At 46.1% G+C, this 27,274-nt stretch overlaps 1 protein-coding gene across 4 annotated transcripts in view; it reads left to right on the top strand.

Moving 5' to 3' along the window:
• The window catches only part of MICALL1 (MICAL like 1), a 211,254-nt gene that overhangs the window by 120,549 nt on the left and 63,431 nt on the right, over window positions 1–27,274 (top strand). For all 4 annotated transcript variants that reach the window (XM_082265216.1, XM_082265215.1, XM_082265214.1 and 1 more), the window contains exons 8-9: window positions 905–1,227; window positions 10,837–11,270. In XM_082265216.1, coding sequence (XP_082121342.1) covers window positions 905–1,227; window positions 10,837–11,270 — 757 coding nt within the window. The remainder of the gene's footprint in view (window positions 1–904; window positions 1,228–10,836; window positions 11,271–27,274) is intronic.

The following is a 27,274-nucleotide window of genomic DNA, read 5'->3' as shown; positions in this document are numbered from 1 at the left end:
GCTGACATCCCTTCCTGGATCCGTGGGGCGCACGCGCAAGCTTTCCCGGAAGTTACTGCTGTGATACGGCATCCAGCTTTGTTCTTCCCTTAATGCATTACCATCAATTACTTTTTGAAAGTAGGATTCATCATTTTTAATAAAACCACTTAACCTACGGGCTTCACTATGTGGTCTATTTCCTCCGTTTGAGTTTAACAGCTTAAATGGGCCATTATAATAGAAATGTATCCTGGAGGAATCAGACTCCCAGTGAAGGAATTGTGGTCCCTGCAGACTCGAGCAACCAGGAACAAGTGGTTATAAGAGGATAGAGATAGCCTGGAGGTGGTCCCTTGGCTTTGTTTCACTTTCAAGCTTTTTTGACCCCAGTGAGGGTCCATTAGTTCTGGTGAGTGCAGTTCTTGGAGGGGTTCTGAGACACCTTGCACTGGATTTTGGAGCACCTCAGCACCTTGTTGCATTATTACCAGCACCTTATCACTTATAATTGACTGTTTGCTTGCACATTAATTAGACTCTTTTTATACTTAAAATATCTTTTTGATTTCACATTGTATCAGCACTGGAGCACTTTCATACACTGATGAATTGTTTAACCACATATTTAATGGTATTTATTCACTTTATTTATGGTTTGATTGTATATTATACATTCGTTTATTTGTTTTATATGAGGTATTAATATTTTTGCAAGCGCTGTTTTTCTTGATTATAAAGCAGAAAAAGTTTTTGGTAAATGGGGGGAAAACAGTATTTGTATTTTTGTCTGCTGTCAATGAATTATCAAAACCTGCAATGTTACCTTTAATGGCTTAGTGGTTTTCCTTTACTGCAACTCTTGTTATTTTTGCAAGTAGATTTAGTTTTGCATCTTATATATGTGATGTTGCTCTCGTTATAGGGAAGAGGATGGAAAACGTCCTAAAGATCCTCCTTGGATCTCTTTGGTGGCAGCAAGTGAGCCTAAAAAAAGGGCTGCCCCACCACCTCCGCCTGTAGTACAGATTAAGGATGATGTAGAAAAGGGCTCCAAAGAATCAGAAGAAGCTGCAAGTCCAAGCCCCTCAAAGCCCGAACCCTACAATCCATTTGAGGAAGATGAGGAACCAGAATCAGATGAGAATAATCTAAAGCCAGGTCATCCATGGTATGGAATTACCCCAACCAGCAGCCCTAAAACACGAAAAAGACTAGCACCCAAAGCTCCTAATGCTTCCCCTCTGGGTAAGAATGTATCAGTAGGTACTAGGTCTAGTTTTGTTTGTTTATAACATAAGTGTATGTATCATTTGATGGCCTGATGCATCAAAGAGTTGTAACTTATACCACATGCATTTGGAATCTTTTAACTACTTCAGCTCTTTAAATGTACTATGTATGTCCAAAGAGTGAAGAGTAAAGCGCAAGCTGATGGTTGCTGCAGCAGCCATCAGTTTGTGTCCATGTTCCACAGCAGTTCCTGACTGCAAAGTTAAAGCGGTAGTAAAGCCTGCTTGGTGATTTTTACCTACAGGTAAGCCTATAATTAGGCTTACCTGTAGGTAAAATGAATATCTCCTAAATGTGAACTGTATGGAGATCTTCCCCCTGGATGCAGCCAGTTACGTCACCGGCCCATGCGCTCTGAAGGTCCGTCATACCTTGCAGGACCTTCAGAGCTTTGTGTGATGCATACTAGCACATTATGCAGTTGCTGTATAGCCGCATGATCACTTTAAGGCCCTTATGCAGCTGATAAACTCAAATTTTTGTGAGTTTGGATGATTTTTTTTTTTTTTAACAGCCCTTAAACTCCCCTCTATGTTATCCTAGGTGTCCATGCACACATGGACGATTTTCAGCAGGGGAGTTTATGGGCTGTTGTCTGAACACCCTAAAATCACGTTCAAGAGCAGTTTTTCTTACTGCAAAAAACACTGATCTCTCATAAACTCTCTTGAACACTCATAAACTCTTGGTACGTTTAGCACTTCAGTGTTTGTCACTGGCCGCAAAAAAATAAAATTCTGGCCATTTAAATAAACTCCCGAACTCCAAACTGTGTTAAACTCTGATAAACTCACCCCCCGAGAATGCTAATTGGGAGGGGACTGAGAAACATCCGCGCCTCTAACTCCGTTCCTCTAACTCCTCTGCAGTAAATGAATCTGGTAGTGACAATAAATTCGCCACTTCCAGTTTCTGAGCTGTAAATCCCTGAGTCTTGTCGTCCTTTCTGGGAACAGTGAAAAGGTTTGCGTAAAACCCCTGAAAACGTTCCAACTCTGGAAATAGTACAATAAACCCTAGTGAGAGCAAATCTTGTACTGCCCCCATAAGGCCCTGCAACCCATCCGGGGACAGGTGCAGGTTGGAAGGAAAAAACCTTGCAGAGGCAAGGACCGAAACTCGATTTTGTAACCTGACTGGATCAATTTATGAACCCATTTGTCTTGAATTAATGAGGTCCACTGGTCCGGAAAGAAACAGACGTCTCCCCACCCCATGTACGGGTGAGGGCATCCCTTCAGGCAGAGGAGGGCTTGTCTGCGGGGGCGGCGGAACCTGCTTTTAACTTACCAACCCAGGGCCTCTTGAAACCACCCGAGAAGGCACGGGAGGGTTTTTAACCCTTATCCTGGGCCACTTGTGGGCTGAGAAGACAGGACCACATTTGTGGCAAGGCTGTCTGCTTTTTGTGACCTGCGGAAGCGGGGTGCTCTTACCTCCCATGAGACCTTTTATCCTCTCTTCCATGGAAACTCCGAACAGACGATCCCCCATGAAGGTAAGATCTGTCAGCACCTTTTTGGAAGCTTGGTCCGCAGACCAGCATTTTAGCCAAATCATGCGGCGAAGGGTCACCTCAGTCACAGATGCCCTGCAGGCTAACGGGGCCGCGTCCAGGGATGCATCACAGATATACTGCAACCCCTGTATGAGCTGGTCCGCCAGCTCAGGGGGATGTTGACTCCCTTCCAAATCCTGGCGCAGAATTCTTGCCCATTCCCTTAAAGTCTGAGAGATCAAGGTAATGGTGAACACCGATCTCAAAATAGATGCGGTCACAGTGAAAAGATGGTGAACTAGAGACTCGGCCTTCCTGTCTACAGGGCCTTTAAAAGACAGAGTGTCCTCCACTGGTAGCAAGGTAGCTTATTTAGCCTGAAAACCTGAGAATCCACCACTGGTGGGACTGTCCGTTTCTTTAAGAGAGACTCCTCGAAAGGATACCTCCCAGCGAAATGCTTAGGTATCCCAACCATGCATTTCGGGGAACCCCACTGACTAGCAACAATCTTGTCAAAATAGACGGGAAAGGGAACACCTTAGTCACCTTGGATGCTCCTTGGCGGCTCCCTCTCAGAGAAGATCTTTTGTGTCAGGGACTGATTGTCCATCCTGCTTTACAGTCACTGACTTTAACAACCTGGCTATTGAAAGCCAGGTACTGAAGGACAGAGGGTTGTCGGATTCGGTGATTCCCACTCTGTTAAGAGCTAGAAAATCTACTTCCGGGGAGATTTATAATAGGGTTTGGAAGACGTACATTACTTGGTGTGAGTTCCTTTTCGGAATCCTGTCTGCTGGAGTTTCTACAAGGTGGTGTAGATGAGCGTTTGGCTCCTGGCACCATCAAGGGCCAGATTTTAGCTTTGGCAATTTTTTTCCAAGGTCTGTTCGTGCAGGGGATTCACCATTTGGCTCCTCCAGTGAGGTCCCCGGTGCCTCCGTGGGATCTTAATCTGGTGCTGTTGGTTCTTCAAAAACTGCCATTTGAAAATATTTGTGACATTCCTTTATTGACTCTATCACAGAAGGTGGCCTTCTTGGTGGCTATTACTTTGGCACATAGGGTTTCCGAACTGGCTGCGTTGTTCTGTCGGTCTCCTTACCTGGTGGTTCACAGAGACAAGGGGGTTCTCCGTCCCTGTCAGTCATTCTTTCCTAAGGTCGCCTCAGGTTTCCATTTGAATGAGCACATCGTGTTGCCTTCGCTGTGTCCTAAGCCAAAACATCCAAAAGAGATTGCCTTACATTCCCTGTGTTTCAAGCCATCAGGGTGTACCTTGCGGCGACTGAGTAGATTCGCAAATCAGATTCCTTATTTGTCTATATGGACAGGGCAGGCTGCATCTGCTGCAACCATTTCCAGATGGATCAGGCAGACGGTGGTGCAGTCCTATTCCATTAAGGGTCAGGTTCCTTCTTTCCCTCTTACGGTACATTCTGCAAGGGCGCTTAGTGCCTCCTGGGCCTTCCATCATCAAGCGTCAGTGGTCCAGGTTTGCAAGGTGGCTACCTGGTCGTCTGTACATACATTCATCAAGTTTTACAATGTGGATGTCCTGGCATCTGCGGATGCTGATTTTGGCCGCAAAGTCTTGCAGGCTGCTGTTGCAGAGGCTGCGGCCTCCTGAGGGTGTGTTTTTTTTCTGGTAGGTAAACCCCAGTTGTTCCTGGTTGGGCTTTTTGGTTACCTGGTTGACTATGTTTAGCCCTTTTGGGGTTTCAGTTCCTTTGTTGCTGTGTTTCATACCCCTCGTGATGGCACTGCTTTGGGACGTCCCAACTGGCAACGAAGATATGAAGCTGTGTCCGTCAATGAGCGAAAGAGAAAACCTTATTTTTGTCTTACCCTAAAATCCTTTTCTCTGATGTTCATTGACGGACACAGCACCCACCCCTCTGTGGAGTTGGGTTATGTATTCTTCTGACACTGCTTGTTACAAAACGGAGATCCTATAGCAGGAAGTGGGAGTATACCCTCTGGGACTCTCTAGGGGTGTAGCCGAGCTTTCTAAATTATTTTCCGCCTAGTGTCTTACTCCTAGGCAGAGCAGCATAACCCCCAACTGTCAATGAAGATATGAAGCTGTGTCCGTCAATGAACATCAGAGAAAAGGATTTTACAGTAAGGCCCCTTTCACACATGTCCATTCCTCCGACGGACTCCATTTTTCTCAGCGGGGATTGATCCGCTGATCCCCGCTGAGCAGGCGGATGACAGCTCCGTCTTCGCTCTGTGTCAGATCCCCGTTGTTCTCTATGAGGGAATCGGATGAGGACCGCCTCTCCATTCTCACTGATCCGATCCGCCAGACGGATGGAAAATAGGGTTTCCTCCGCCGGATTTGATGGACCGGATCGGATGTCAGCGAACATGTCTCTGCTGACATCCGCTGCCCCATAGAGATGCATGGGGCATCCGCTCAGATCCGCCTGAAAAACTGACAGGTGGATCTGAACGGACCGTATGTGTGAAAGGGGCCTAAGACAAAATTCAGTTATTACAGAATATACAGCCTCATGATACATAACTAAGCTCCATTTCATGCTGATTAAACTAAATTATTAATGTTTTTTTTTAATAGAAAACTATATTTAGATAGATTTTTACTCCAAAAGCATTTTAATAAAATTAATTTAAAATAAAAGAAATTCGATTTTTATTTTTAAGCATTAATTTTTATCCACCCTGACTGCGATATTGCGGTGGACAATTTGGACACGAACTGACACTTGACACTTTTTGGGGACAAGTGACATTATTACAGTGACCAGTGCTAAAAAATATACACTGTACGAAGGACACTGGCTGGGAAGAGGTTAACATTGGGTGATCAAAGGGTTAAATGTGTTCCTATCTAGGGCTTGTGTACTGTTGGAGAGGTGCTTTCACTAAGTGAAGGCATAGATCCGTGTCTCTGCTTTGCAGGAACACAGGATCAATGCCTTCCCTACTGACAGAACAGCGATCTGCCTGCGTACTAAACAGTTGGTAGGTGGCGGCAAACGTCGAGCCGCGGTACCCACTGCTGGGCTCCTGCTGTGTGTTATCGCAGCAGGAGCTAACCTCCAGCGGTGCCCATGCAAGGACCCTACCCAGAAGTAGTATAAATATGTGATTGGGCACACAGTTTCCGCCCTGCAGCAGTAAAACTGCTATAGGGCAGTCCGCAAGCACAGGATATGGGACCCCTCCTAAAATTCTGACTAGATCAACATTTTTTTTTCCACTTATCAAACCAATATAATAAAATGCTTTTAATTGTATAATTAATAGACCAGAATGGGGCAAATAAGAGAAGTTCATTGTTGGGGTCTACCTGTCTTTACATATCTGTTGCTTTTTCTTTTGATTTTTGCAGTTTTCTTAAGGCGCCGTTCACATATAGGTGATTTGAAATCACTGCAAATTTCAGGACACGCCATTCATCCTGACAAAACGTGTGTTAAATCCCACCTAGCTTAGGGCCAAAGTTTGTTCTCTGAGTTTCTGTGGAGCAAAAAACATGCATAGGGCAGCCTATGAAAGTGAATGGGGTGCCCTATGCATGACACTTACTTCAGCGTTTGAGTCACGCTTTTTCAGTCCCTAGCAGGAACACGTGTTCCAGCTAAGGGATGTGTGAACAGAGCCTAAGATGTAGTGTTTTCCAGGTCGTATACTTCTTGCATGTTACAAGAGTAGGATTTCAGAGTGGGATACTCAGCACATCAGTTTTCAGCATGGGGATTTTGCTACTAAAAGCAAAGTACAGTTAGCAAGTGCACTGGAGTGTTCCTGCTCACAACCTGTATATTAATGTTCCCCCGTATGATGTCAAATACAAAGAATTAATTTGTATATGTTCTCACCATTGAGAATAGGCAGTTGACACTTTGTGCGATTGCCATTCTCAGTCCTAGGTGTTGCATAGTTAGTCAAGTTGAATAAAGACAAGTCCATCTGGCTCAACCAATAAACAAAAAATAGTAATGAAAACCCAACCATACAATCTCATATACACAATCCTATACCCGCAGTTGATCAGAGGAAGGTGAAAAACCCAAGCAAAGCATGATCCAATTTGCTACAGCAGGGGACAAAAATCCTTTCTGATCCCCAGAGAGGCAATCGGATATTCCCTGGATCAGCTTTACATATAAATATTAGTACCCAGTTATATTATTTACACCAAGGAAAGAATCCAGCTTTTTTTTCCTGGAGCATACTAGTGAGCTGGCCTGAACCACCTCTGGAGGAGTCTATTCAAAGTTTTCACAGCTCTTACTGTGAAGAAACCTTTCCATTTTTGGAGACAAAATCTGTTTTCCTCTAGACCTAAAGAGTGCCCCCTTGTCCTCTGTGATGACCTTAAATTGAATAACTCAACATCAAGTTCACTATATGGACCCCTTATGTATTTATACATGTTGATCATATCCCCCCTTAATCTCTGCTTCTCAAGAGAGAATAAATTCAGTTCCTCTAATCTTTTCTCATAGCTGAGGTCCTCCATGCCTCTTATAAGTGTGGTTGCCCTTCTCTGCACTTTCTTTAGTTCCCCCCATATCCTTTTTGAGAACTGGTGCCCAAAACTGAACTGCATATTTCAGACAAGGTCTTACTAATGATCTGCACAGGGGCAAAATGATATCTCTCTCTCTGGAGTCAATGCCTCTGTTAAAGCGGAGTTCCACCCTGGATTTTTTTTTTTTTTTTTTAATACCCCCGGGACAGTCAGGGCTAGTGCATTCCACAATGGCTAGCCTCTGATCTGTCCCGGGTTGCACTTACCTGTTAGGACAAATAATTACCTTGCAAACGTCTTGTCCAGCGCTGCCATCTCAGATGTGGGCAGCTTGAAGCCAGCGCGTCCTCTTCGGCGTCTTCTTCCGCCTTCTTTGGTCCCACGATGCTCTGCGCCGGCCCCGACGTCACTTCCGGGTCGCGCGCATCATCCCTCCACAGCTTCTGGGCATGCCCAGAAGCTGTTTAGAAGGGGATGACGCGCGCGACCCGGAACTGACGTCGGGGCCGGTGCAGGCGCAATGATTCCTGGGAGCTATGACGTCCAGCTCCCAGGAATCATTGCAGAGCCAGGAAGTGACGACGGGCCGCGGCCGAGGAAGGAGGAAGAAGGAAGTAAGGTAAGTATATTTTCTTCGATACGAGGTAAGTAAAAAAAAAAAAATATGCGATTATCCATTTCTTTTTCAGGTGACCCGGAGCGAGAAGATGGAGGTAAGTATAAAAATAGGGTGGAACTCCACTTTAATACAAGAAAGGACTTTGCTTGCTTTAGAAATGGTTTTGCTTGCTTTGGAAACCACAGCTTTGCATTGCATGCTTTTACAGTCGGGTCCCCACTGATGATCAGTACAGTGATTTTTTTGATCATGTGGTTACTATGTCATCTGTGATCACATGCAGACTGAATGCTCCATTGCTAAAAATATAAAACCCTTCACGCTGTAGATAAACACTGCCTTCTTCTGCATGCAGCATTCATCTGTAATTGTGTACCTGTCCGAATCTGTATCACTATTGAAAATAAATATGGATAGAAAAAAAAAGTGAAAAAAATGTAAACAATTTGGTGTGTTTGTTAGTAAAACAGTGTCCCAAATAATTATAATAATAAAAAAAAAAACTTACCTTAACCACTTAAGCCCCGGAAGATTTTACCCCCTTCCTGACCAGGGCCTATTTTGCGATTCGGCACTGCGTGACTTTAACGGACAATTGTGCGGTCGTGCGGCGCTGTACCTAAACTAATTTGACGTCCTTTTTTTCCCACAAACAGAGCTTTCTTTTGGTGGTATTTGATCACCTGTGCGATTTTTTTTTTTTTGATCATGCGCTATAAACAAAAAAAGAGCGTCAATTTTGCAAAAATAACAATATTTTTCAAATTTTTTATATGAAATTCCCCCCCCCCCCCCCCTCAAAAAAAAAGAAAAATCTAAATTTTTTAACATTTTAGGCCAATTTGTTTTATGCTACATATTTTTGGTAAAAAAAAAAATCGCAAAAAGCGTATTTTGATTGGTTTGCGCAAAAGTTATTGCGTTTACTAAGGGAAAGATTTTTGTCATTTTTGTTGTTGTTGTTTTTTTTTTTTTTTTTTTTTTTAAAGCGTAATGGCGGCGATCTGCAATTTTTTTTTTTTTGTGGGACTGCGACATTGCGGCGGACAGATGGGACCCTTGACTGACATTTTTGACACTTTTAGGGTTACCAGTGACATTAAATTACAGAGTGGGCAAAGACATGGCAAATGAGGTTTAATGTGGAGAAGTGTAAGGTTTTGCACTTGGGGACCAAAAACATAAAAACACAATACATGTTAGGAGGGGAACCCTTGGGGGACTCAAAAATGGAGAAAGATCTGGGAGTCTTGGTTGATGATAGATTAGGCAACAGCATGCAATGCCAAGCGGCAGCTTCCAAAGCCAACAGAATATTAGCATGCATAAAGAAAGGGATGTATTCCAGAGATAAGACTATAATCCTTCCACTTTATAAAACTCTGGTCCGACCGCATCTGGAGTATTCTGTCCAGTTCTGGTCGCCAGTCCTCAGGAGGGATGTGTTGGAGCTGGAGAGAGTCCAGAGAAGGGCAACTAAACTAATTAGGGGATTGGAGGACCTTACCTATGAAGAGCGGCTGCAATCGCTCGATTTATTTTCCCTGGAGAAGAGACGTCTGAGAGGGGACATGATAGCAATTTATAAATATCTTAATGGGGATCTCAGCTTAGAAAAAAAGCTGTTCATTCGAAGGAATTGCATGAGGACTCGAGGACATACAATGCGATTAGAGGAGAAGCGTTTTAACCTCAGGCAACGTGGGGGGTTCTTTACTGTTAGGGCTACAAGATTGTGGAATTGTCTACCACAAGAGGTGGTTTCTGCGGGTAGTATGGTGACTTTCAAAAGACTCTTAGACTTACATCTCAAGGATCAGGAGATAAAGGGCTATGTTAGATGATTACAGTCACACACACCTACACAGGTTGAACTGGATGGACTATTGTCTTTATTCAACCTCACCTACTATGTAACTATGTAACTATGTAACTACAGTAATTAGTGATATACATATGCACTGTTACTGTAAAATGACACTGGCAGTGAAGGGGTTAACTTTTTTTTTGAGAGGGAGGGGTTGTGTGTGTCCCTAGGGGCGTGATTCTAACTGTGATTGGCTGTGGCTTGAGGTGTAGGAACAGTGATCAACGATCCTACATAGTAGAACCGTATGATCACTGTTCATACACAGGGGAGAATGACAGGCGGCTTTGTTTACATCAGCCGCCTGCCTTTCTCCCGCTCTAACGGACGATCGCGAGTGCCCAGCTGACATCGGGTCCGCCGGCACACACGCGGGGCGGTCCGTGACCGAGCGGGAGCGCGCCTCCGGCGGCGCGTGCTCGCTCCCCAGAGCCTCACAGGCTAGTGACGTACCCATACGTCACTTTGCCTGTGAGGGGCTGACCGCCGCAGTATATGTACTTGCGGCGGTCGGCAAGTGGTTAATATATTTTTGTATGCAATGCACTTCTAAAATACATGCACAGTTTCCTATGTTTTGTCCTATTAAAAATGGTGTAAGTACAGAAAATTACCTGTTGATCCTGGAAGAAGCCCAGTGAGCTCTTAACCTCTTATTTCTCCTGCCTCTGTTGCACCAAAATCGGAAAAAGACATATGCAAGAGCACTGAGATTTTAACACCAATTGGTTTCAAGAGAATTGAAAAAAAGCTTAATTTGGCTCTGGTAGGGCCGCTTATATGAAGCAAGGCTCCTGTTTGTTGGATACTCAGATAGTGACTCAAAGCATCGGTAGATAGACTTCTACAAACACAGTGCCCATACATGGATCGAAATTTGGCTGGTCCCTGCTGAACCGCACAAATTTCGATCTATATATGGCTGGCTCTATTGTGTTTTTGTATTACAGGACCATTTTTTTTATTTTTATTATTCACAGTTCTCAGTTTAATATCAGTTTAGTGCTACTGTAACTGTACATTTTGTGTGCATCCTCTTTGTTTTACTATTATTTTTCTTTTGTCTTTAGCCCGTCACTCAAGTGGTCTGGCTTCCCGTCTGTCTCATTCAGAGCCTCCATCTGGCAGCCCATCACCAGCTTTAAGCACAGAGAGTCTTCCCACAGAACCGTCCACGAGGGGTCATGAATCAGAAAATGTTCCTAAAAGCTCCTCAGAACCAACCATTCACTCCCCCACCACATCTGGACCTTCAGATGTAGGGAACATAAACAATGTCATCCATTCCACAGCCAGTAGTCACGATGCAAGTAAGCTGTCCACCAATACCAGCCTCTCCTCATCCAGCGACTTAGCCAATACAAGCGAAGTACAGGGAAGCCTTTCCCCAGAAAAGAAAGATTCCTCTTCTGACAGTTTACAAATAAGTCCCAGCCAACCAGCTTCAAGTCCTGCTGATCCAGCTCTAGCAACCCCTTCTCCAGAAGCTAAGCAACCAGTAAAGGTAAGTGTAATAGTCTGGATGACTGTGGTAATACGTACAGGTTAACAAAATCTTGTTACACGTAAAGAAAAAATATTTTCTTCAATACGTGTATAAACATTTACACTGAGTTTGATGCTAAAATACACTTTACCAAGCTAGTACTTTTTTAAAAAAAAAATCAGAAGGCTAGTTAAACCTGACACTTTTACAATGTACATTTAAAGTGGTATTAAACCCAAAAAAATGTAATATATTGCAGCTTACCAATCATTAGATGTGTTGGATGCACCAGTTTTCTTGTCTCTGCTTTCACCTGCTGATCTAGCCAGTAACACACCACCTGTATTAGTGAGAAACAACTCTGGAGGCTTCAATCTGGAGGGGGGGGGGGCTAGTGTTAAATGTATTAGGCAGATTTAGATTAACAAATTTAAGCCAGACTCCACATCACTCTTTATAATCAGTTACAGCAAACTGTTGTTTTTTTCCTTTTGGGGTAAAGGTTTTGAATAAAAGCTGATCATTTTAATCATACCTGCTAGTGTTAAGTGGTTTGTCTCATCCAGTTGCTGGCATGATCAGCAGATGAAAATAGAAGAAAGAAAGCTTAAAAGGCAACTAATGCAGCCATCACATCTAAGAATTTGGGAAGCGGCAGTATAATACTGTATATGTTTGCCCTGGGGTTTAATACTGCTTTAGCAAATACTTGTTATCTTTCTCCTTTTGACTTCATATTTTTTTTTTTTTTTAAAGTAATTTTACTCGTGTGTCCCGTTTTTAGCACCTAACCTGGGCTACAGCTATGACATCTTAAAAAAAGATTAATTGGTCCCCTTAGGTTTCTTAGCTCTCACAAATTTGTTTTTGCCCCAAAACTATTGCGGTTATAAACCACATTAAACATGGAAATATTTGTTTTGGTGATTACCCAGTCAAATTATATATTTTATGACCTGAAGAGAGGGGAAATCTCTCTATTTAGTGTTATTTTGTATGCATGCATTATGCATGCATGTGGGACAGCTACATTCTCACTGCATATACAGGTTATACCTCCTCCTTGGTCAAAATGCATATTGGTTCTTGTTCAGTGTCCCCCCCCTCTAATGTTTATCTTGCAGCTTAGAGTGCTTAAAACTATGTGAGTTCTTATTCAGTAGTCCCTTATCTCAGCAGTCCTTTGACATGGACAAAAATATGTACAAAACGACTGTCTCCTTAACCACTTCCATACCGAGTCATAGTAATATGACGTCGGCATGGTGGTTGTACGGATCCGGGCGGGCGTCATATGACGTCCGCCCGCTCTAGCTGTTACTGCGCGCCCCCGGGGGCGCGCAACACAGCGATCGGGGGTGAGGCTCGTCCCTCGGACATAGCCCATCCCTGATCAAGGTAAACAGCCAATAGAAATTGGCTGTTTACCACGTGATCGGCTGTGTCAATCACAGCCGATCACATGAGCGGCTCCAGCACGAGCCGCTCGTTCTCTCTGCAATGCGCGCCCCCGGGGGCGCGCAGAGCAGCGATCGGGGACGAGGCTCGTCCCTCGGACAGAGTCGATCCCCGATCTAGGTAAAGAGCCAATGAAATTGGCTCTTTACCACGTGACCGGCTGTGTCCAATCACAGCCGGTCACAAATGTCAACAGAGAACACGGTAACTAGCTGTCACCGTGTTCTCCTCCTCACACACTGATCCTGTGTGAGGAAGAGAGTGTGGTAACAGCTAGTTACCAAGTACAGTGCACCCCAAACACACTGATTGCCCCCCCCCAATAAAGAGCACCTGTCACTAGCCCATCAAAGTACCCGAGTACCTGTCACCAGCCCATCAGGTACTCTGATGACAGGTACTCTGGTACTCTGATGGGCTGGTGACAGGTATTCAGGTACTCTGATGACAGGTACTCGGGTACTCTGATGACAGGTACTCGGGTACTCTGAAGACAGGTACTTGGGTACTCTGAAGACAGGTACTTGGGTACTCTGATGACAGGTACTTGGGTACTCTGATGACAGGTACTTGGGTACTCTAATGACAGGTACGCGGGTACTCTGATGACAGGTACTCGGGTACTCTGATGACGGATACTCGGGTACTCTGATGACGGATACTCGGGTACTCTGATGACAGGTACTCGGGTACTCTGATGACAGGTACTCGGGTACTTTGAGTACCTGTCAACGGAGTACCCGTCATCAGAGTACCTGAGTACCTGTCACCTACCCATCAGAGTACCCGAGTACCTTCCACCTGCTCATCAGAGTACCTGACGCCTGAAGTACCCGAGTACTTGCCGCCTGCTCATCAGTACCCATCACTACTCATCAGTACTCATCAGTACCTATCACGTATCCGTACTGATCATCAGTACCCATCAGTACAGTATCACCTATCAGTATCAGTACTACTCATCAGTACCTATCACCTGCCTGTCACCTGCCCATCAGAGTACCCGAGTACCTGTCACCTGCCTATCGGAGTACCCGAGTACCTGTCACCTGTCTATCTATCGGAGTACCCGAGTACCTGCCACCTGCTCATCAGTACCAGAGTACCTGTCACCTGCCTGTCACCTGCCCAACAAAGTACCCGAGTACCTGTCGCCCTTCATACAGCCACCATGTCTAAGTCCAAAAAAGTTTATATACGTCCTCCGTTTAAACCTAAATACCGGTGTTATGGCAGCAGATAGCTGCCATAACCCTGGTATTTTTTTAAACGGTGGACGGTTGGCTTTCCGATAAGGGTGGTCCCAGCGGCGGATTCGCCGTGGGATCACCCTTCCGGGATGGCGGAAGAGGTGCCCCGTCCCCCCTCCCGCCGCGTCCGGTCCTTTTCCCCGCTTACCGGACCCGCCGACAGCGGGGAAAACGATCCGGTCCCGGATCCTCACAGACAGGATGTCGAGTGAGGGCAAGCTTGCCCTCACTTGACTCTATGGTCTTGGAGGACCGGAGCTACGGAAAATGTTGTTGCCTAGCAACCGGTTTAAAGGTCCTTTTTTTTTTTTTTCATTTTATATAATATTTTTTTTTTTTTTTCTATCTTTTAGTGTACTTGTGAGATCTGAGGACTTTTTGACCCCAGATCTCACAAAAAAGAGGTCCTGTCGTGCCTTTTTCTATTACAAGTAATGTTTACATTTCTTGTAATCGGAATAAAAATGATCCATTTTTTTTTTTTTTTGTTAAACGGTGTAAAAATAAAAAATAATAAATAAAATAAATAGTAAAAAAAATAAAAAAATTAAAGCATCCTGTCCCCGTTAGCTCGCGCGCAGAAGCGACGCATACGGAAACCCCGCCCACATATGTAAACGGTGTTCAAACCACACATGTGAGGTATCGCCGCGATCGTTAGAGCAAGGGGAATAATTTGAGCCCTAGACCTCCTCTGTAACTCAAAGATGGCAACCTGTAGAAATTTTTAAATTGTCGCCTATGGGGATTTTTAAGTACCAAAGTTTGTCGCCATTCCGTGAGCGTGCGCAATTTTGAAACATGACATGTTGGGTATCTATTTTCTCTGCGTAACATTATCTTTCACATTATGGAAATAAATTGGGCTAACTTTACTGGTTTCTTATTTTTTAATTAAAAAAAGTGAATTTTTTCCAAAAAAATTGCGTTTGGAAGACCGTTGCGCAAATACGGTGTGATAAAAAATATTGCAATAATCTCCATTTTAATCTCTAGGGTCTCTGCTAAAAAAAAATATATAATGTTTGGGGGTTCTAAGCAGTTTTCTAGCAAAACAACTGATTTTAGCTTGTAAACCCCAAATGTCAAAAATAGGCCTAGGCAAGTGGCTAGGATGCATAATGATGCTCCTTGGATGTTGGGCCCCTCTATATGGCTAGGCTGTGAAAAAGTCTCACACATGTGGTATTGCCATACTCGGGAGGAGTGGCAGAATGTATTTTGGGGTGTCATTTTTGCTGTGTACATGCTATGTGTTAGGAATATCCTATAAATTGACAACTTTGTGTAAAAAAAAAAAAGTTTCTCTTACGTCCTCCGACAGTCGCCGCCTCTTCATATTCGTCACATATGGGGTATTAGACTTTGCTCCGAAGGAGTAGCTAGGCAACAGAATATGTTAACAATAAAGCTTTCAACATATCCCACCCTCAAGGGGTGGTCCCCTCAGTCAATACCCTCCTACTTCCTGCAACCATATCTCAGTTTTAATGTCTAGCTTGTCAGGAGTGGCTGGCTCTCTCTGTGCTGGGACTTTCTGTCCCAGACTCTTTCTTCTTTTTAAAATTTTGTTTGAGTTTTTCTCTCTACCTTTACTTAGCTGTTATTTTGTCAGCGTTAGTTCTTCGGATGAAGAGGATCATGCGGACTGGGTCTTGGGCTGATCCCCCTGGTCGCAGGTCGTGGGTCAGTGGCTTCCCAGTCTGCCATCGAGCGTTCAGCCAGGTAACGCTCCTGGCACAGTGAACGACCCATCCCTGTTCGGTGCAGGGATGATTGGTGAGGTGGCTACCTCACTGGACGCTGTGCGGTTTCTTAACCCCCCTTGTGTGCGTCTTGAATGCGACTCTCCCTGCCTCATGTGCAGCGGCTTGTTCGCCTGTGCGGGTCCCCCACGCCATGTGAGGTAAGTGTATCTATGTGGGGACCTGTCTGTCTGGGGGGGTGTCAGTCTGGGACTGTGTAACCTGCCTCTATTCACACTGCTTGTCTCCCTATCTCTCGGCTGCATGCTGTGGGCTGCAAGGGGGGGGGGAGCTGTATGACACTGTGTGTGTCAGTCTGGTCAGTGTGAGAAGCTGTGTGCTGTGGGGCATGTTTTTTTGGCATGTTTGGGCATATACAGCGATCGCTGCGGCGATCTGACATGTATTCTGATATTGGAATGTAATGTGTGTTTTAATGCACTGTGGAGCGGCGATTTCGGCGCCAAACGACGCCATTTTGCCTACACTCGCTCCGGCCGCATGGTTTACATGCATGGCGGCCATTTTCTTGTAGCCTCCATAGGCTTACATAGAGCGCCCTGGCAGCATCACTTCCTCTTTCCAGGAACACCGATCGAGGCAGCAGCAGCGGCGAGGGTCTCCTCAGGTTTTATCCTTCTGTTCTTGCTATCCATTGCCTGTGTTCAGTTTGCATATTCCCTGTGGGGGTCTCATTGTGCTTGAGTGTGGTGCGGTGGGCTGCGCTTGCTTAAAAGGGGCAGTTAACCCTTGGTTGTCTGGCATTACAGGGGCAATGGATTCTCAGGAGGGCAAATTTCCTACAGTATTGGTGGAAAGCCAGGGGACCGCTGTTTCCCCCCCAGGGGGGGATTTAGCCACTATTGTGGCTGGCCTTGCTGCTCAGGTGCAAATGCTGGTGGCTGCTCAATCTACTAAAAGGCCCAGAGTTGCTCTTTCCTCTGATTCTGAGGGTGAAGGTGATGGGGCTGTTATGGCGGGGGCCTCCTTATCGGGGTCCCGCTCCTCTCTTGATCTAGTGGGGTCTGAGGTGGAGGCTGAAGTTGAGGGGGTTGATAATTCTCCCCCTGGCTCGCCTGAAGAGCTTGCAATCATGGATGAGTTGATTGCTTCCATTAAGCAAACGCTGCGTTTGCAGGACGAAGTGTGTCCCCCCGCTGCCTTGGCGGCTTATGGGACGCAGAGGAAACGCAGGACGCCGCAGGTTTTTCCCTGCAATGATTATTTTCAGCGCGCTGTTAAGGATCAATGGCGCAATCTGCGCAAACCTTTTGCGGTACCAAGTAGATTCAAGCTGCGTTATCCTTTGTGGCCGACTCGGCCTCGCCGGCGACCCTGGATATGGTGGATCAAATCCACCAGGGTGTCATGTATCTGTGTGATGCGGACCTGGACCTGATTCCGTTGGCTGCACGTGTGCACAGCGTGGCGGTGTTGTCTCGCCGCCTGGTTTGGTTAAAATGTTGGTCGGTGGACCAATCTTCCCGTAAGACCTTAGCCAATCTACCTTATGATGGGTCTCGCCTTTTTGGGGAGTCCCTGGATGTGTTGATTAAGGGGATCACCGGGGGTAAGAGCACTCTCTTGCCCCATTTCCCCAAGGCTAAGGGGGCTTCTGGGAAGAAGCATGCTAATTTTCGGCCCCCTCAGGGGTCCTTTCGTGCCTTTCGGCCGCACTACAAGGGCAAACCGTTCAAAGGTCAAGGCTCTCAGAAGAAGCCCTGGTCTGGTAAACAGAAGTCCGGCCAATCCGGATCTGCAGCCCATAACAGTTCGGCCTGAAGGGGCGCCCTCACCCAGTTTTGGGGTGGGGGGATGCTTGCTCGGTTTTCTTCAGCCCTGGTTGGCCCGTGTGCGGGACAGATGGGTTCAGGAAATCGTTCGATCTGGTTACAAGATCGAGTTTCTCTCTCGGCCGGAGAGCAGATTTTTTCCCTCAAATCTTCAACTGTCTCCAGAGCGCTTGCGGGACCTGCACCTGGCGGTGCGGGACCTGAGGGCTCAGGGAGTGGTGGTTCCGGTGCCTCATCGGGACAGGTTTCGGGGGTTTTATTCCAATCTGTTCACCGTGCCCAGAAAGGAGGGCAAGGTTCGTCCGATTCTGGACTTGAAGGCTCTGAACCGCTCTGTGCGGGTTCGCAAGTTCCGCATGGAATCCCTGCGGTCGGTGGTGGCTGCCCTGGTTCCGGGGGAATTCATGGCCTCCATCGATTTGAAGGATGCGTACCTTCACATCCCCATATTCGAGGGTCATCAGAGATACCTTCGATTTGCCATTGCGGAGGATCACTACCAGTTCGTGGCGTTGCCCTTTGGTCTCGCCTCGGCTCCGCGGGTCTTCACCAAGGTGCTTGCACCGGTTCTGGCATTATTGAGGGCCCAGGGCATTTCTGTCCTGGGGTATCTGGACGACATTCTGGTTCGGTCTGCGACCAGCCAGGGTCTGGAGAAGGACCTGTCTGTCACGATGCAAACTCTGCAGGAGTTTGGTTGGACGATAAATTTTCCAAAGTCGACACTGAGTCCGTCGGTTCGTCTCCCCTATCTGGGAATGATTCTGGACTCGGTGCAGGCGAAGGTCTTCCTGCCGGAAGACAAACTCGGGACTCTCCGGGAGGAAGTCAGGTCCCTCAGGGACGTTCCGAACTCGTCTCTGCGGACGTGTATGAGATGTCTGGGATTGATGGTCTCGGCCTTCGAGGCGATTCCTTTCGCCCAGTTTCACACGCGGGGTCTCCAAGCGGAGATCCTGTCCAGGTGGGACGGGCGACCTTAATCTCTGGATCTTCAAATCTCGTTGAGTCATCGCACCAGAGGAAACCTTCTGTGGTGGCTCCAGTCCCCGTTGGTGTCCGGGGGCAAGTCGTTTCGTCCGATCTCGTGGACGATAATCACCACGGATGCCAGCCTGTCGGGCTGGGGTGGAGTTCTGGGCGTTCTGTCCGCCCAGGGGACTTGGTCGGAGGGGGAGTCTTCCCTTCCGATCAACATTCTGGAATTGCGTGCGATAAGTCTCTGTCTTCATCGCTGGACGGACCGGCTGAAGGGTTGCCCGGTTCGGGTGCAGACGGACAATGCCACGGCGGTGGCCTACATCAACCACCAAGGGGGCACCAGGAGTGCCCGAGCGGCTCGAGAAGTGGCCGACATTCTGTCTTGGGCCGAGACTCATGTCCCGGCGATAACGGCGGTTCACATTCCGGGAGTGGAGAACTGGCAGGCGGACTATCTGAGTCGCCAGACCCTGGATCAGGGGGAATGGTCTCTCCACCCGGCTGTCTTCCAGATGTTGTGCGCGAAGTGGGGTCTTCCAGATGTGGACCTGTTCGCGTCTCGTCTCAACAACAAGGTGAAGAGGTTCGTGGCAAGGACGCGCGACCCTCGGGCAGACACGTCGGACGCGTTAGTGGCCCCGTGGCATCAGTACAGGCTGATGTACGCGTTTCCACCGATTCAGTTGCTGTCCAGGTTCCTTCGCAGGTTACACTCGTAACGCAACACGGTGATTCTTGTGGCACCGGACTGGCCTCGCCGGTCCTGGTACGCAGACCTCGTGAATCTGGCGGTCGACGCCCCGTGGCGTCTACCTCTTCGAGACGATCTACTGTCTCAAGGACCGATATACCATCCTGCTTTACAGTCGCTGGCTTTGACGGCCTGGCTGTTGAGACCGAGGTCCTGAAGGAGAGGGGTCTCTCTCCGGAGGTCGTTCATACTTTAATCAACGCGAGGAAGTCTTCCTCAGGGAAGGTTTATTACCGTACTTGGAAGGCCTATTTTGCCTGGTGTGAGTCCAGGGGGTTTTCACCCCGCACGTACTCGGTGTCCCGTGTGCTGTCTTTCCTTCAAACGGGTGTTGATCAGCGTTTGGCGCTGGCTACGATAAAGGGTCAGGTGTCTGCTCTGGCCGTTCTGTTTCAACGTCCCGTGGCTTCCAACCCATTGGTTGGCACCTTTGTTCAGGGCGTGCGGCATCTGGTTCCCCCTAGGCGGGATCCTCTGCCCCCTTGGGACTTGAATCTCGTTCTATCTGTGTTACAACGTGCTCCTTTTGAACAGATCAGGGAGATCTCGTTGTCTATGTTGTCCAAAAAGGTTGCCTTTTTGGTGGCGATCACTTCGGCTCGCAGAGTGTCGGAGCTGGCGGCTTTGTCCTGCAAGTCTCCATACCTGGTTATTCATTTGGATAAGGAGGTCTTGCGACCTAATCCTTCTTTTCTTCCGAAACGAGTTTCGGAATTCCATCTTAATGAGGATATTGTCTTGCCTTCGTTGTGCACGAAGCCTAAACATCCAAAGGAGGTGAGATTGCACTCTCTGGATGTTGTTCGGGCGATAAGGGTTTACCTTAAATCGACTGAGTCTTTTCGAAAGACGGACTCCTTGTTTGTTCTTCCAGAGGGTCCTCGGAAGGGCATGACGGCTTCGGCCTCTACCATCGCCAAATGGATCAGGCAGACCATTGAACAGGCCTATGCTTTGCAGGGGAAGGTTCCCCCTGTGCCTGTGAAGGCGCACTCTACTAGATCTCTGAGTACGTCTTGGGCCTGTCGTCATGGGGCTTCTGTAGCCCAGGTGTGTAAGGCGGCGACCTGGTCGACCGTGCACACTTTCACAAAATTCTACAAAGTAGATGTTCAGGCATCGGCGGATGCTTCCTTTGGCCGCAAGGTTCTTAGTGCGGCTGTTCCCTAGGGTCCCTTGTTGGGGACTCCTGGCTGTTGGGATAAGTTTTATATCCCCTGGTTTTTTGTCTTTTCCTGGGTTGTTGCTCCTGTTGAGCACTTGTTTTTTGCTGTTGCCCAGCTGGTTTCCTTCCTTTGGTAAGGTTCCTTTCCTTGATGCGGAGACTGCGTTGCCTTTCGGCGCAGATGCGTTTCCCATCCCTCATGTTTGCACTGCTTTGGGACGTCCCCATATGTGACGAATATGAAGAGGCGGCGACTGTCGGAGGACGTAAGAGAAAACGGAATTTTTGTAAAATCTTACCTGTAAAATTCCTTTCTCTGAGTCCTCCGACAGTCGCCGCCCCCGCCCCTCTTTTGGGGTTTGGTTGTATACTCTACTGCTATTCCACTAAAACTGAGATATGGTTGCAGGAAGTAGGAGGGTATTGACTGAGGGGACCACCCCTTGAGGGTGGGATATGTTGAAAGCTTTATTGTTAACATATTCTGTTGCCTAGCTACTCCTTCGGAGCAAAGTCTAATACCCCATATGTGACGAATATGAAGAGGCGGCGACTGTCGGAGGACTCAGAGAAAGGAATTTTACAGGTAAGATTTTACAAAAATTCCGTTTTTCATTTTTTTCCCACATTTTCCAAAAACCTGTGGAAAAAAATGATATGTTCAAACGACCCATAATGCATAATAGAATTAACATTGGAGTGTTTGCTTTCCAAAATGGGGTAGTTTTGTGGACTTTTCCATTGTATTGGTGCTCTAGGGCCTTGAAAAGTGTGATAGGTAGTAAGAAAGTTTTATGTGTATTTATGCTCCTAGAATGCCTGAAGGTGCTACTTAGACGTGGAGTCTCTTTTTGTGGCCAAGCTGTGTAAAAGTCTCACACATGTGGTATCGCCATACTCGGAAGGAGTAGCAGAATGTATTTTTGGGTGTCATTTTTGCTGTGTACATGCTATGTGTTAGAAATAGCTTATAAATTGACAACTTTGTGGGGAAAAAAATAAAAAAAAATGTTTTCTTCATTTTCCCAAGTATTGTGGGAAAAAATTACAACTTCAAAAAACCCACCATGCCTCTTACTAAATACCTTGGACTGTCTACTTTACAAAAAGGGGTCATTTGTACTGTCCTGACATTTCAGGGCCTCAAGAAAGGAGATAGGCAGTCAGTACATCTGGTGTGATCAATTTTCAGTAATTGGTACCATAGCTTCTAGACTCAATAACTTTCACACAGACTAAATAATATACACTAATTTGGGTTAATTTTACCAGAGACATGTAGCAGTATACATTGTGGGCCAAATGTATGAAGAAAAATTAATTTTTTGCAAAATTTTATAATTGAAACTAAAAAAAAGTTTTTTTTTTTTCAAAATTTTTGCTCTTTTTTTGCATATATCACGAAAAAAAAAAAACCCCAGTTGTGATCAAATACCACCAAAAGAAAGCTCTATTTGTGTGAAAAAAATGATGAAAATTTTGTTTGGTTACAGTGTAGCATGACTGAGCAATTGTCATTCAAAATGTGAGAGTGCTGAAAGCTGAAAATTGGTCTGGGCAGGAAGGGTGTCTAACTGCTCTGTATGGAAGTGGTTAAGACCCCAGTTTTTGATAGTGTCCTTAGCTGATGGACCTGTTCTTCTCCAGAGAAGTATTTTTCTTTTTAAGCCTTTCAATTTTTTTTTTATCTGAAACTTCTACCAAGATCTAAATGCTTACTGCCCTGTGCAGATAAGTTATCCTTGGTGTGTATCCTGTGGGACTGTACCTGGACCCCGCTGTCTGAGGCTGGCCTGTAGTACTTTCTTTGGGCACTGGATGCTGTGTTGGACTCCACCCAGATGATGCATTCCCACCTTTCACAATTCCTAGCAAAAATTAATGGTATGCTGCTGCATTCCTACTGCTATCTTCTACAGAGACACAGCCACAGGACCACAGTTATGAGTTATAGCGACTCCTTTTATTTTCAAAAGCAAAACCCCATCCATTCTGCACTCCATAGCTGAACCCAGCTCAATCCCAAGTGGTTACTGGGTGTCCCAATAATTTCAACCTTACAACCCCAGCAGTTGTATATATCAAAAGTGAGAAGGAGATTACTGCATAAAAGTTTATTAAAAAACACAAAGTATTGCACTTACAACCTGAGTAAATATTCAAGGCAAACGAACATTCCACAGACACGGCCGTAACACAGCTCGATCGGTCAGTGCTTGCTGACATAACACCGAAATCTTGTGGATGACAGTAGGATTTTTCCTACAGCTTACCTGTAAAATCCTTTTCTTGGAGTACATCACGGGACATAGAGCAGGTAATAATGACTATCTGGGTTATACGCTACCTTTAGGTGATTTGGACACTGGCAACCAATAGACAGGAAGTTCCTCCCATATAACCCCTCCCAAACAGGAAGAATCTTTTTTTCTTCAAGCAATGAAGATCCCAGAAAAAAGGGGAGGGACCTCTGTGTCTCGTGATGTACTCCAAGAAAAGGATTTTACAGGTAAGTTGAAGGAAAAATCCTATTGTCTTTATCATACATCACGAGACACAGAGCAGGTAATAATGACTACCTGGGATGTCCTAAAGCAGGGGTCTTCAAACTATGGCCCTCCAGCTGTTCCGGAACTACAATTCCCATCGTGCCTAGTCATGTGTGTGAATGTCAGAGTTTTACAATGCCACATGGAATAAGTAGTTGGAGGGCCGTAGTTTGAGGATCCCTGTCATAAAGCAATGTCCTTAAGGGGAGGGGACACAGAATCCCATAACTGCCCCAGGGCAAAGATAATAGGAACTTACAGTGCTGCTTGCAACACGCTAATACCAAACTGAGCCCCTTCTCGGGCTCTAACATCCACTTGATAAAACCTTATGAATGTATGAACTGAACACCAAGAAGCAGCTTTGCAAATCTGAGCCATAGATACTTGATGATGCACTGCCCAAGAAGCACTCACCCTCCTGGCTTAACTTAAAAGCGGAATCTTACCCTTTAAGCCTTAAGCTTGAGCAATGACTTGACGAATCCACCTAGTGATAGTGGAAGTAGTTGCCGCTTTGCCTTTCCTATGCACTTCTGGCAATGCGAAAAAAGCATTGGATTAGTGCAGATGACTTTAAATAGACTTTTAACTGCACAACCCACATATAGTGAATACAACAATCTTTCCTTTGGAGTCTGAGGATTTAGAAAAAAGGAAGGCAGAACTATATCCTGGTTTAGGTGAAACCCTGATACTACTTTAGGCAAAAAGGATGGATGAGGCCGAAAGATCACTTTATCCTGATGAAGGATCGAAAATGGCTCTAAAAATGGCACCAAAGAATGCATCGCTAAAGGTCTCTGGAAAAAAACCGACAAGGCTGAGACTCGACCTTTAATGGTCCCTAATGCCAATTTTAAGAGCACTCCTACCTGAAAAAAAGCAAGAATTCTACCAATGACATACTTATGAGGATGCCAGTTCTTGGATTCACACCAAGAGCTATAGGATTTCCAAGCTCTATAATAGATTATCCTAGAGACAGGTTTTCTGGCATTAATCAATGTAGCCAAGACCGAGCCCGAGATCCCCCCAATCCTTCAAGATTCTGGTTTGAATAGCAAGGCCATCAAATTCAGCCACCATAAAGCAGGATGGAATATGGGACCTTGGGAGAGCATCTCTTTTTGACATGAAAGCAACCATGGCTCCCCACAGCTAACTTCACAACCTCTGCAAAACAAGGCCTTCTGGGCCATGCAGGAACCACCAGGATCACTGGCTTCCCTTCCACCTGAATTCTGTTCAACAACCGTGGCAGAAGTTGGATCAGAGGAAATGCATACATCAGGCTGAAATGTGACCAAGGGGTCATTAAGGCATCTGTTCCGATAGCGATTGGATCCTTGGTTCTGGACACAAAATTGTCCAGCTTGTTGTTGAACCTGGATGCCAATAGATCTACGTCGGGGGGTAGCCCAATATTGATAGATCAGCTGAAACACCTGGGGATGCAAGGACCATTCCCTTGGACGTAATTGCTGGCGACTTAGAAAGTCTGCCTGGCATTTGTCCACACCCCCCATGAATACTGCTGACAGACATGGAAAATACCTCTCTGCCCATGTCAGTATGTGGTTCACCTCCTTCTGCACTATTTGGCTTCTGTTTCCCCCCTGATGGTTGATATAAGCCACCAGAGTCGTGTTGTCAGACTGAATCCTGACAGGACACCCCCGCAGTTTGGTCGTCCAAGAAACCAGAGCCAAACGGGCTGCTTGAATCTCCAAGGTGTTAATGGGTAAACCTTTTCTACCTGAGACCACCTTCTCTGGATAGAGATTTCCTCCAGGACCGCTCCCCAGCTGACGTCTGGGGTTACTACCTTCCAGGTCACTGGCAGAAAAGATTTCCCCTTGCTTAGGTTGCTAAGGATCAGACACCAGGCCAGATCCTGTCTTACCCTTGGGGAAAGAAACATTGGGGAATCCAGAGCTCTGAGCTTTTTGTTTCAAGCGGACAAAATATTGTTCTGGAACAGTCTGGAGTGGAATTGTGCATAAGGGACTTCTCCAAATGAGGACACCATCTTGCCTAGCAGTCTTATGCACAGCCGTATAGAAGAAAACTTTTCCCTCTTACCAACCGCACCAGACCCTTCAGGGCCAGAACCTTTTTTGATGGCAGGAAAACCTGAGCAATATCGAGAATTAGACCACAATATTTCAGAGTCTGAACAGGCCTCAAGGCTGACTTCACAATCCAACCCAGATCTTCTAAGAACTGGACAGTCCGGGAACATCACATTTTAGACCTGGTCCTGACCGATTCTTGATCAGCAGGTTGTCTAGGTAACCCATTACTGAGATGCCCTGAGATCTTAGAAGAGCAAACACCGTGGGCCAAGATTTTTGTAAACACCCAGGGAGCTGTGGCCAAACTAAATGGAAGAGCCACAAACTGAAAATGGGACTGCCCTACTGCAAAACACAGAACCTCTGAGGGAGCCTGAAAAATTGGTACATAGAGGTATGCTTCCTTGATATCTATGGGAGCCAAAAATCTCCTCTTCTGGTTTTGGCACTGTAAAGAGATTTGAGTAAAAACCTGTGAACCTTTCGTTGGTTGGAACCTCCAAAATCACGCCCTGTACCCACAAATGTTCCAGGCCCTGGAACAAGGACTTCCTTTTTACTGGGCAAACAGGGACATTTGAACCCAGAAACCGAGAAGGAGGAAACTCTCGGAACTTTATCATGTAGCCCCATGCCACTCTGGACAAGATCCACCTGTCCTGCATCACTCCTCCCCAAGTTTCTGAGACCTGTCAGAGCCTTCCCCCCACCCGAACGAGTGGGGGCGCCCCCTCATAGGGCAGATTTGGAACCTGATTTAAGAGGCCTTTGGACCCAGGGTTTTTTCTAACCTTGATTTTGAGGTCTTCTAACCCCTGACGACTAAGGCCGTCAGAACTGCCTAGAAGCTGACGTGTTAGAAGGTACCGTAACACTTGGAGCTTTAAAAGATGGATGTTTTAATCCTCCTTACACTGGCAAAAAATGTACTTTTTCCACCTGAGATCTCGTTCCCCATGGAAAGGAAAAGCTGTCAGTAGTTTCTTACAAGGTAATTCTGCTAACCAATTCTTAAGCCATAGTACTCTGTGCATATGAACAGAGAGAAGAACAACTCTGGAAATCTGTTTGATAGAATCCTTAAGGGCATCTACCGCAAAATACAAGGCTTGAGGAAACTCAGCCAAATCTTCAGAAGATTCCCCCCTAATAGTCACCCTTTTAAAGTGATCCTTTAAGATTGGCAAACACTTAAAGCCGTTATAGCTGGTTGAACAGCAGAGCCAGCGACGGCAAAGGAAGCTTTACGTAAGGATTCCAACTTTTTATCTGCTGGATCCCGAAGGATCAAGGCAATTAAGCATGTATGCAGGCAGTTCAAGGCAATAAAGCATATATGCTTTTATGCAATATGCATTTATGGAAGCATGAAAGCATGCGTTTTATGCAAACAGGTGTTCCCGCAAACGTGTACCCATGAAAACACGCATCCACGCAATTAGCAAACATGCGTTTATGCACCATGCGTCTATGCAACCATGCGCTTATGCAAACACATGTCCATGCATTTATGCAATATGAGTTTATGCAAACAACATGTATGTAAGTAGGCATGAGTTCATGCAAGCATGTGCCCATGCAAACACGCACCTATGCAAGTATGCAGGCATGTGTTTTATGCAAGTTTTCAGATACGCCAAGCATATAGGCTCCAATACAGCCTTAATACTACTTTAAAACAGCCCAAAAATAAGTTCCTGCAGACCAAATGCACAATATTCTGGAGACATAACTCCTTAAAGTGCACTGATACCTGTACAAGGGTGTATGGACAGACATTTCTACAAGCCCCCCGGATTAAGCAGTAGGTATACAAATATACCTTTATGCCTTGACTGGTTACTTGGCTCTCTGCGGCCACTGGGAGGAAAACCAGAACGACAGATCTTTTTTTTTTTGAGAGGGAAAAACGTACCAGTCCCGCCACAGGATCCTAAGAGGACCCAAACTTTACCCATCACGGCAAGCTTTGTCAGTCATTGGACCTTCAAGGACCGGGTCCCCCTTTTTAATGGGGTCCACACCCTTGGACCTGTAGAGCACCCTGCTGGCAAAGTCCTTGGGATAATAAATAACCAAGGTTTCATTTATCAGGATCCAGCACCCAGATGGGTCATATTACAGGCAAAACCTCGGGTCTTCTTAGCCGAGGCTTGGGTACCATCCTTTTAGCGCTTAGCCATTCAAATGGATCTGATCAGAATGCCCCTAAGCTGGGACATCATTCTTAGGATTGAAGAGCTTTAACAGCC

The sequence above is a fragment of the Pelophylax lessonae genome, assembly GCF_965119305.1.
Source record: "Pelophylax lessonae genome assembly, chromosome: 8".
Classification (NCBI taxonomy): domain Eukaryota; kingdom Metazoa; phylum Chordata; class Amphibia; order Anura; family Ranidae; genus Pelophylax; species Pelophylax lessonae.
This window is presented reverse-complemented; position numbering and strand designations above follow the sequence as displayed.